Source organism: Manis javanica, chromosome 3 (assembly GCF_040802235.1).
Source record: "Manis javanica isolate MJ-LG chromosome 3, MJ_LKY, whole genome shotgun sequence".
NCBI lineage: Eukaryota > Metazoa > Chordata > Mammalia > Pholidota > Manidae > Manis > Manis javanica.
The window spans coordinates 77,747,647-77,760,085 of record NC_133158.1 but is presented as its reverse complement, the minus strand read 5'-3'; the positions used below and the strand labels follow the sequence as shown (position 1 = coordinate 77,760,085).

The window sequence follows — 12,439 nt, the reverse complement described above, 5'->3', positions numbered from 1 at the left end:
TAAAAAATTTAAAACTTAGGAGGAAAATGATATGAAAAATTATGAAAATCACTGCCTTCATTTATTACTGTATAAATCTAAATCATACTTATAACAAAGGCACCACAAAATCCTGAAATGTCTGATGAATTAAAGGAATTTAAAAAATTGTCTTCTTATAGTTATTGTTAACTATATATTAAGTTTCAAAAACAGGTAATGTATGCCTTAAGTATGGTAATTCCTTACTTAAACAAATTCCCTAAACTCTAGTTAAAAAAGAGCTCAAAGAAGTGGGTAAATAAATTAATACTGATAAAAGAAATCTGGTATTAATTTTACAGATCAAGAGAAGCAATTAGGTGGACACTATGAATAGTATATGGTTAAAATAAAGAAAAATAAAACAAGTATGAATAACATATACTAAACGACTATGTATTACAGGAGGAGCAATTTTAACTTTCTTACTTGTTCATAATATTAGAAATTGGTTCTGATAACTATTACTGCAAGAAAGTTTCATGAAAATTATTTTTAAAAATCAGAATCAGGGGGATCACGGGAAGATGGTGGTGTGAGTAGTTCAGAGGAAATCTCCACCCCAAAACATATATATATATATATGAAAATACAATAAATACAACTATTTCTAAAAGAGACACCAGTGGATGCAGTACAACAGCCAGGATACATCTACATCTGTGAGAACTCAACATCACATGAAGCGGGTAAGATACAAGCTGCAGTCAGGCAGGACCCGAATGCTCCCCCATCCCAGAACCCGGCGGGAAGAAAGGAGTCAGAACAGGGAGGGAGTGAAAGCCCAGGACTGCTAAAAAACCAGCTCTAGAAATCCGCTCCCGGAGCGCAGACACAAGGTGCATGGGGTGCCGGATATTAGAGAAATGGAAAAGCAAAACCTGTGGGCAGGTCCCCACAACCAGTGCCCCTGAGACAAAAGAAAATTGAGTGCTTTCTGCAAGTCTTAAAGAGACAGGGACCCCATAGCTGGACGAAGTCGTCCCAGCACACTTAGCCAGTAGCTGGAAATCCCGGGGAACCTTAGGTGCCCTAAACCCTCGGGAGGCAGCACAGCTCTGAAGCCCCTCACAACACTAAGCAGCCTGCCAGTCGTTCCTCCAACTGGAGTGGACCCTGACACACCAGCCCAGTAGTGGGAGAGTGGCAGCATGTGCCGGGGGCAGCGGCGCTGGAAGGGACTGGGAGCGGATCACGTGCGCCAACAGTGCCAGAAGGGACCAGGAGAGGTTTGTGCAAGCCCGCAGTGGCGGCAACCGAACAGCACGGGTGCGGCTTACGTGCACCGGTGGCAATGGAGCCAGAGGAATACGGAAGAGGTCCGAGCGGGAGAGCCCCACGTGCACCTGCAATGGACCAGAGGGAGCAGGCACACTCCCAGCAGCCGACCGGAATCCCAGCCCAATGCACAGCCAACCGGGCCAGACCCAAAGGCTACTGCTGGCACACAGCTGCCCGGCAGGGGCACCGCTATCATGCAGGAGCACACCTGGCATGCATGCCACTCCCCTCAGGGCTCTGCACTGCTCTAACAGAGACCCCGCCCACAGCAGCTTAGGGGAAAACCCAGTGGCTGCTCCAGGAGTGTGGGTAACCAACACAGGCAGCAGACAAGGGCAATGCATCCAGCAAGCAGAAAAGGACTTTCTTCTCCCAGCTGACACACCCACAACCTGCATATGGACACCGCTTTCACCATGAAAAGGCAAAAAATTTAGCCCAGTCCAAGATAGTTCAGACAACACCTGACAGAGGATCTGCAGTGGCAGACCTAATCAGTCTCCCTGAAAGAATTCAAAATAAAAATCATAAACATGCTGACAGAGCTGCAGGGAAATATGCAAGAGCTAAGGGATGAAGTCCGGAGTGAGATTACAGACGTCCAAAGGGAGATTACAGAAGTGAAACAAACTCTGGAATGATTTATAAGCAGAATGGATAAGATGCAAGAGGCCATTGATGGAATAGAAACTAGAGAACAGGAATGCATAGAAGCTGACACAGGGAGAGAAAAAAGGATCTTCAGGAATGAAACAATATTAAGAGAACTGTGTGACCAATCCAAAAGGAACAAAATCCGCATTATAGGGGTACCAGAAGAAGAAGAAAAAGGGATAGAAAGTTAGTTTGAAGAAATAATTGCCGAGAACTTCCCCAAACTGGAGGAGGAAATAGTTGCTTAGAGTACAGAAACACACAGAAAAACTGAGAGATGGGATCCAAAGAACACAACATCAAGACACATAAAAATTAAAATGGCAAAGATCAAGGACAAGGGCAGAGTATTAATGCAGCCAGAGAGATAAAAAAAAGGTCACCTAAAAAGGAAAACCCATCAGGCTATCATCAGACTTCTCAACAGAAACCTTACAGGCCAGAAGAGAATGGCATGATATATTTAATGCAATGAAACAGAAGGGCCTTGAACCAAGGATACTGTATCCAGCACGATTATCATTTCAGTATGGAGGGACTAAACAATTCCCAGACAAGCAAAAGTTGAGGGAATTTGCCTCCCACAAACCACCACTACAGGGTATCTTAGAGGGACTGCTCTAGATGGGAGTACTCCTAAAAAGAGCACAGAACAAAACACCCAACATATGAAGAATGGAGGAGGAAAAAGAAGGGAGGGAAATAATCACCAGACTGTGTTTATAATAGCTCAATAAGTGAGTTAAGTTAGACAGTAAGGTAGTAAAGAAGCCTAACCTGGAACGTTTGGTAACCACGAATGTAAAGCCTGCAATGGCAATAAATACATATCTTTCAATAATCACCCTAAATGTAAAAGGAAAGAATGCACCAACCAAAAGACACAGACTAATGGAATGGATAAAAAAGCAAGATCCATCTATATGCTGCTTATAAGAGACTCACGTTAAACCAAAAGACATGCACAGATTAAAAGTCAAGGGATGGAAAAAGATATTTCATGCAAACAACAGAGAGAAAAAAAGCAGGTGTTGCAATACTAGTATCAGACAAAACAGACTTCAAAATAAAGAAAGTGACAAGAAATAAAGAAGGACATTACATAATAATAAAGGGCTCAGTCCAACAAGAGGATATAACCATTATGAACATACATGCACCCAATACAGGAGCACCAATATATGTGAAACAAATACTAACAGACTTAAAGGAAGAAATAGACTACAATGCATTCATTTGGGGAAACTTTAACACACCACTTACTCCAAAGGACAGATCCATAAGACAAAAAATAAGTAAGGAAACAGAGGCACTGAACAACACACTAGAACAGATGGACCTAATAGACATCTATAGAACTCTACATCCAAAAGCAACAGGATACAGATTCTTCTCAAGTGCACATGGAACATTCTCCAGAATAGACCACATACTAGGCCACAAAAAGAACATCAGTAAATTCCAAAAGACTGAAATCCTAGCAACCAACTTTTCAGATCACAAAGGTATAAAAGTAGAAATAAATTGTACATAGAAAGCAAAAAGGCTCACAAACACATGGAGGCTTAACAACATACTCCTATATAATCAATGGATCAACGACAAAATTAAAATGGAGATGCAGCAATATATGGAAACAAATGACAACAACAACACAAAACCCCAACTTCTGTGGGACGCAGCAAAAGCAGTCTTAAGAGGAAAGTATATAGCAATCCAGGCATATTTAAAGAAGGGAGAACAATCCCAAATGAATAGTCTAATGTCACAATTATCGAAATTGGAAAAAAAAAGAACAAATGAGGCCTAAGGTCAGCAGATGGAGGGACATAATAAAGATCTGAGAAGAAATAAATAAAATTGAGAAGACTAAAACAATAGAAAAAATATATGAAACCAAGAGCTGGTTCTTCAAGAAAATAAGCAAAATAGATAAGCCTCTAGCCAGACTTATTAAGAGAAAAAGAGAGTCAACACACATCAACAGAATCAGAAACGAGAAAGGAAAAAATCATGATGGACCCCACAGAAATACAAAGAATTATTAGAGAATACTGTTAAAACCTATATGCTAACAAGCTGGAAAACCTAGGACAACTTTCTAGAAAAATACAACCTTCCAAGACTGACCCAGAAAGAAACAGAAAATCTAAACAGACCAATTACCAGCAATGAAATTGAAGTGGTAATCAAAAAACTATGCAAGAACAAAACCCTCAGGCCAGATGGATTTACCTCGGACTTTTATCAGACATACAGAGAAGACATAATACCCATTCTCCTTAAAGTTTTCCAAAAAAGAGAAGAGGAGGGAATACTCCCAAACTCATTCTATGAAGCCAACATTACCCTAATACCAAAACCAGGCAAAGACCCCACCAAAAAAGAAAACTACAGACCAATATCCCTGATGAACATAGATGCAAAAATACTCAACAAAATATTAGCAAACTGAATTCAAAAATACATTAAGAGGATCATACACCATGACCAAGTGGAATTCATCCCAGGGATGCAAGGATGGTACAACATTCGAAAATCCATCAACATCATCCACCACATCAACAAAAAGAAGGACAAAAACCACATGATCATCTCCATAGATGCTGAAAAAGCATTCGACAAAATTCAATATCCATTCATGATAAAAACTCTCAACAAAACGGACACAGAGGGCAAGTACCTCAACATAATAAAAGCCATATATGATGAACCCACAGCTAATATCATCCTGAACAGCAAGAGGCTGAAAGCTTTTCCTCTGAGATCGGGAACAAGACAGGGATGTCCACTCTTCCCACTGTTATTCAACATAGTACTGGAGGTCCTAGCCACGGCAATCAGACAAAACAAAGAAATACAAGGAATCCAGATTGGTAAAGAAGAAGTCAAACTGTCACTATTTGCAGATGACATGATATTGTACATAAAAAATCCTAAAGAATCCACTGCAAAACTACTAGAACTAATATCGGAATTCAGCAAAGTTGCAGGATACATAATTAACACAAAGAAATCTGTACCTTTCCTATACCCTAACAATGAACTAATAGAAAGAGAAATCAGGAAAACAATTCCATTCACAATTGCATCAAAAAGAATAAAATACCTAGGAATAAACCTAACCAAGGAAGTGAAAGACCTATACCCTGAAAACTACAAGACACTCTTAAGAGAAATTAAAGAGGTCACTAACAAATGGAAACTCATCCCATTGTCCTGGCTAGGAAGAATTAATATTGTCAAAATGGTCATCCTGCCCAAAGCAATATACAGATTCGATGCAATCCCTATCAAATTACCAACAGCATTCTTCAATGAACTGGAACAAATAGTTCAAAAATTCATATGGAACCGTCAAAGACACCGAATAGCCAATGCAATCCTGAGAAGGAAGAATAAAGTCGGGGGGCTCTCGCTCCCCAACTTCAAGCTCTACTACAAAGCCACAGTAATCAAGACAATTTGGTACTGGCACAAGAACAGAGCCACAGACGAATGGAATAGAATAGAGACTGCAGACATTAACCCAAACATATATGGCCAATTAATACACGATAAAGGAGCCATGGACATACAGTGGGGAAATGACAGTCTCTTCAGCAGATGGTGCTGGCAAAACTGGACAGCTACATGTAAGAGAATGAAACTGGATCACTATCTAACCCCATACACAAAAGTAAATTCAAAATGGATCAGAGACCTGAATGTAAGTCATGAAACCATAAAACTCTTAGAAAAAAACAAAAATCTCATGGACATAAACATGAGTGACTTCTTCATGAACATATCTCCCCCGGCAAGGAAAACAAAGGCAAAAATGAACAAGTGGGACTATATCAAGCTAAAAAGCTTCTGTACAGCAAAGGACACCATCAATAGAACAAAAAGGTATCCTACAGTATGGGAGAATATATTCATAAATGACAGATCCGATAAAGGGTTGACATCCAAAATATATAAAGAGCTCACACACCTCAACAAACAAAAAGCAAATAATTCAATTAAAAAATAGGCAGAGGAGCTCAACAGACAGTTCTCCAAAGAAGAAATTCAGATGGCCAACAGAAACATGAAAAGATGCTCCACATCGCTTGTCATCAGAGAAATGCAAATCAAAACCACAATGAGATATAACTTCACACCAGTAAGGACTGCCATCATCGAAAAGACAAACAACAAATGCTGACGAGGTTGTGGAGAAAGGGGAACCCTCCTACACTGCTCGTGGGAATGTAAATTAATTCAACCATTGTGGAAAGCAGCATGGAGTTACCTCATAGTGCTTAAAATAGAAATACCATTTGATCCAGGAATTGCACTTCTAGGAATTTACCCTAAGAATAGAGCACTCCAGTTTGAAAAAGACAGATGCACCCCTATGTTTATCGCTGCACTATATGCAATAGCCAAAATATGGAAGCAACCTAAATGTCCATCAGTAGATGAATGGATAAGAAGATGTAGTACATACACACAATGGAATATTACTCAGCCATAAGAAAAAAACAGATCCTACAACTCGCATCAACATGGATGGAGCTAGAGGGTATTATGCTCAGTGAAATAAGCCAGGTGGAGAAAGACAAGTACCAAATGATTTTACTCATATGTGGAGTATAAGAACAAAGGAAAACTGAAGGAACAAAATAGCAGCAGAATCACAGATCCCAAGAATGAACTAACAGTTACAAAAGGGAAAGGGACTGGAGAGGATGGGTGGGAAGGGAGGGACAAAGGGGGAGAAAAAGAAAGAGGGCACTACGATTAGCATGTATAGTGTTGGGGGGGCATGGGGAGGGCTGTGCAACACAGAGAAGACAAGTAGTAATTTTACAATGGACAGTGACTGTGAAGGGGTATGTGGGGGGGACTTGGTGAAGAGGTGTGCCTAGTAAACATAATGTTCTTCATATAATTGTAGATTAATGATACCAAAATTTAAAAAATCAGAATAAAAAAAAATAGACAAAGAAATCAATGAAAGAAACAGAAACCTAGAAGAACTTTATTTGGCCAGAGCCAATTCATTTTTATCATAGTACAAATTTTTTACATGACACTAAATACCTCTACTTACTGTCTGTTCTGCTGACTTATACAAAGAAGAATCATGAGAATCAGGTAAATTACTTCTAAGCCTTTTCTTTCTCTTCTTGGAAATCAGAGTAGGTTCCATTTTTGAGTCAGAATATGTATAATCCTTGTGTCTGCTCCCTTCTTCAAGATGATCAGAACCTCTGCTTCCACTACTGAGGTCTTAAAAAACAAAAGAAACATAAATATGGCCAAATAGTACAGAGACTTCCTTTTACAATCTCAAAGAAGCATCATTAAAATCCTATACCACTTACAATGTTAATTTTAAAAGAAGTCTCTGTTAAGTTCTTATATTGACATGGATGAATATAAAGATACCCTATTTTAAACTGCATAGACAAAGTTAATGTTCATTGTACAATAAATATAAAGTGAGCAAAATGTACAAAAACCAAGTATTCTTTTGTAACACAGCAAAGCAACAAAGCTCTTTTTTTCCTTTTGCTATAACTACACTGGATTGTAACAAAAAAAGGGGAAACCAAAAAAAAAAAAACAATTTGGAAAATTCATGTCTTAAAATGTTTTGATAATTAATTGTAAATATACATATGCACTTTTTAAGGGGAAAAGAAAGGATAATTATTTTCAGGGTATTGATCATGCTCTTAAAAAGTTGAAGTCAAATATCTTTCTTCACCAGCTGATTGTGATATGTGATCACTCACAAGGCTGCCAACTTGTTTCAGCTTGTTTCTTCTTTTTAAAAATAAAGATCCTGTATTTTTAAGTCTCAAACAAATCTATTACCCTATAGAGAAGGAAGTGTTCCCTTTTTTAAGTCAATAAAGCATTATTTTGAAACTCATATCAATTATTACTAAAAATGCTTAGTATTTCAGTTATCAAATATATGTACTGTACAAAAATACCTCCCAAAAGTACATACCTTCCAATCTCTATATCATCAAAGCACCAACTCAGAATTTATACAAAGCAAATACAAAGGTAACTTCTTTGAATTCATAACTTACAATTCATGTAATACTGACTAGTCCAACCTCTCTCTTCACTCAAAGTTCAACCCTAAAAACTCTTCATAGTATTCTTGCTCTTACTCTACCTTCATAATCCTTGACTAACTCATGATACCTCTCTGTCATTGCTTAAAACGAAGGCATTGATAGGATTGAAGACAAAAACTACAAAAGAGTTAAGAGTATTCCAATTTCCAAAGAAAACATTCTTTACTCCCTCCTCCAGGAAAATAAACCCCCCTCAAATCACCAATACAGTATTTTGGACAGCACAATAAATTTTATTTGTAAGTTTGTAAACTACACAGATAGTCAAGTATAATTTCTACACATAAATACTGTATCAAATTGCAATTTCCAAACATACATACTATAGCAAAGTCACTAATGAAAGGAGCTTGAGAAAAGCGATTATATAGTCTTCCTTCAAAGAGTTTATTATTTGCACATGAGCCAAGACTATCTCATGGAAAAAAAGAATAAATTTATTAGATAGAGCTACACATTGAAAAAATAGGATTCTACCTGCATAATATAACAATTTAGCTTGCAAATATTACCAGAATGTAAAATTTAAAAGGTGAAAAATTCCTGGCAAAAGAATATTTAATATTTCTAATGTATTATTTTCATAAAAGCAAATTCCATAAGGCCAACGTAATGCACTACAAAAGAATGGCACCGCTGGGGTTTAACTCAGAAGTCCCATTAATTTATAGGCTTATGTTAAAAAGCTGATATTAAACACAATTATCTATAGGATGAAAACAAGGTAAGTTTTAACAAAGTTTCACTATCTAATTTTCTTAACACTTTACCTATGAAGAGAACCTTTAGGGATACTAAGGAATTATAAAGTATTTCTTTTATCATGCATTTTTCTCCCTACTCTAAGTCTAAAATTTCACTGTAACTTTGAAGCAATATGAAAGGACATAAATAAGAGAGCTTTTTATTCAACAATTGGGAAGTAATTGTTAATTTATTAATCATATATGCACAGGGGCCTCCAAAGAATTTTCAGAAGCCTGGGATGTATTTAGCTTTAAATTTGCTAATAGTAACTTGTATTGGCATTCTCCTAGACCTGAGAGAAATTCTAATGAATAAAGAACATATTTCATAGCAGGAGGATAGAAAGTGTGAAGCTAAGAATAATAATCAGTTTAGCAGTAATATAAATTACCAGACATATCCATGGAAATGACAAATGAGAAATCCTTAGAGTAATATTATAACTTCACAGCTATCTGCCCAGGCCCAACAAAAAATAAATAAATAAATAATATTCAAATTTAACTTCTGGATTTAGTAAATAAATAAAAACTGTATGCTATAGTATAGAAAGAGTAAAGTCAACAATTTTCTTTGTGTTGCTAAATAATCTCCCTTTACTTTCAATGTACCATTTAAATATAAGATTAAATAAAGTTAGTATAATTTAAAAATTATTATAAGTGAAGTAGACAAAAGTTAAAATGACAATGGTTTTCTAAGGTTCACAAACCTTTCGGTTGAGTATTAGATATTACAAGAGAAATGCTGTCATCATCTCTTCGTTTTCCTTTAGTGTACACAGATTGCTGTGCATATTTATAATCTATTGTCTTACTTGGTTGTGAGCTCCTGCAAAACAAAATAATATAACACTCAATTCTTCTAAACCCAAATAAACTTAGAAACCAGCTGGCATATTGTCAAGACAGAAATCCAATAGGCTGCAAATACAGTCCCATATAGCAGAGTGTATGATTGGAACAACAAAAGGAATAATGAACTAACACTGAGAAATAAATTCTCATCCCTGTTCTACCTTTAAATTCTCCATCTTTTTTGGGGGGAGAAACTACGATACCCACACTGAAGGGCTGTGTACACGCAAAATGAGCAAAAAAAAAAAGTATTAAAGACAAGCATGAGGCCTAACACAGGTAAAAATTCCATGAACACAAGTACATGATAACCACATGCACATGTAATAAAAAAATTATAAGCCAAAAGTAATTGTTAACATGTTTCAAACATTGTTTACATATCAAAAGTTCAGTACAAAACAAAATTTGGAGTGTTGTTAGAAATTTGACCTATAGAAGAAATTATTCAAAATATAAGGTACTGCATATATATATATATATAAAATATGAGGTAATATGAGGTTGTGTGAAAAACAACTTTTGTAATGTTGAGCATAGTGTTCACTATTTATGAAAACTTAATACAACAACAGTGGGGGACTTCAATACCCCCCTTACAGCAATGGATAAATCATCCTGGCAAAAAAATTAACAAGGAAAGCCTACATTAGAACCATATATTAAACCAAATGGACCTAACATAAATATGTCATCCAATACCACCAAAATACAACTCTTCCCAAGTGCGTGCACACAGAATATTCTCCAGGATAAATCATCTGATAGGCCACAAAACAAATCTTAGCAAATTTAAGAAGACTGAACTTATACCAAGTATCTTTTGCAATAATGACAGCATGAAACTAAAAATCAGTAATACAAGAAAAGTAGGAAAATTCATGTATTTGGAGATTAAACAATATGTTAAACAACCAATTGGTCAAAGAGGAAATCAAAATGGACACCAAGAATTATCTTGCAACAAATGAAAATACAAGCACAATATATCAAAACCTGTGGAATAATGCAAAATAAGGTTTAAGAAGGAACTTTATAGCAATAAAAGTTTATGTTAAGAAACAAGAAAAAACTCCAATAAACAACCTCACTTTACACTAGAAACTAGTCTAGACAAACTAAGACCAAAGTTGGCAGAAGGAACAAAACAACAAAGATGAGAGCAGAAATCAATAAAATAAGATCAGAAAAACAATAGAAAAAAATCAACACAACTAAGAGCTGGTTTTTTCAAAAGATAAACAAATCAGACAAACAGTAAGCTGGACAAAATAAAAAAAAAATTAAAGACTCAAATAAAAACAAATGAAAGAGGAGGCATTAAAACTGATACCACACAAATACATAGGCTCATCAAGAGACTACTAAGAACAAGTGCATGAAAACAAACTGGATAATCAAGAAGAAATGGATAAATAACTAGAATATAAAATCTACCAAGACTATGTCAGGAAGAAAAAGAAAATCTGAACAAACCAATGAGTGAGGAGACTAATTAGTAATCAGAAACCTCCCCACACAGGAGGGGCTCAATAGGGTGGCGTGAGTAGGATGGCGGAAATCTCCTACCAAAATCATATATATTTTTGAAAATACAACAAATGAAACTATTCCTACAAGAGAGACCAGAGGATATAGTACAATAGCCTGGCTACAGCTACATCCACAATAACTCAACGTCTCAGAAAAGGGGGTAAGATACAAAGCCGTGACCTGGCGGGACCGTGCACTCCCCCCACCCCAGCTCACAGGCAGGAGGATAGGAGTCAAAGTGGGGAGGGAGTGAAAGCACAGGACTACTAAATAACCAGCCCTAGTAATCTACACTGGGAGCACAGACACACATTGAATGGTGTGCTGGATATTAGAGAAATGGAAGGGTAGGGTCCAAAACGGAGACTGCTAGCAGGTCCTCAAAGCCACCTCCCCTGGGACAAGAGAAAACCAGGCACTTTTTAAAAGATTAAAGGGACAAGGACTCAAAAGCTGAACAAAATAGTGCCAACACACAGCCCAGCAGCCTGGAAATCTTGAGGAACCTTGGGCCCCCTAGCCCCCTGGGAGGTAAAGCAGCCCTGAAGCCCCTCATGGCAATAAGCAGCCTGCCATTCATTCCCCCTGGATGGCACTGCAAGCCAACCGGCTGACCAGCCATAGCTGCACAGCAGCCGGAGAGCGGCCCGCCCAAAAAAACCACACAGAGTCTCCTCCCACTGCACAGCTAACTGGGACAGGCAGTGGAAGCAGGAGTGAGGTCCAGAAGGCCCGATGGGATGCTGTTCTCGCAGGAGAACACATCTGGCCTGGCTGTGACCCCCTGCAGTGCTTTAGGCTACCCTGAGGGTGGCCCACCCACGGAAGCTCTGGAGATTATCCCAGAGACTGCTCCCTGGTATGCGGGTAACAGGCACAGGCAGCGGAAGCTGGAACGAGGTCCAAAAGGCACAAAGGGGCGCCATTCTCACAGGAGAACACACCTGGCACAGCAGCGACCCCCTGCAGTGATCTATGCTACCACAAAGGCGGCCCCACCCATACCAGCTCAGGAGATTGTCGCAGACACTGATTCCCAGTTTGTGGGTAACCACACAGGCAGAAGAAGCCGGAGCAAGGTCCAGAAGGCATGAAGGGTGCCTATCTCACAGGAGAACACACCAGGTGTGGCTGCAACACCACTCAGTGTGCTAGGCTATCCTGAGGGCCACCCCAAACACAGCAGCTCAGGAGATTATCCCAGAGGCTGCTCCTGATGTG

At 38.1% G+C, this 12,439-nt stretch overlaps 1 protein-coding gene across 11 annotated transcripts in view; it reads right to left on the bottom strand.

Annotated features, from left to right (window-relative positions):
• Nucleotides 1-12,439, bottom strand: part of SENP7 (SUMO specific peptidase 7) — a 195,622-nt gene that overhangs the window by 52,409 nt on the left and 130,774 nt on the right. For all 11 annotated transcript variants that reach the window (XM_073231720.1, XM_073231718.1, XM_073231719.1 and 8 more), the window contains 2 exons: nt 9,541-9,659; nt 7,037-7,215 (listed from right to left, as the gene is read on the bottom strand). In XM_073231720.1, the coding sequence (XP_073087821.1) occupies nt 7,037-7,215; nt 9,541-9,659 (298 nt within the window). The remainder of the gene's footprint in view (nt 1-7,036; nt 7,216-9,540; nt 9,660-12,439) is intronic.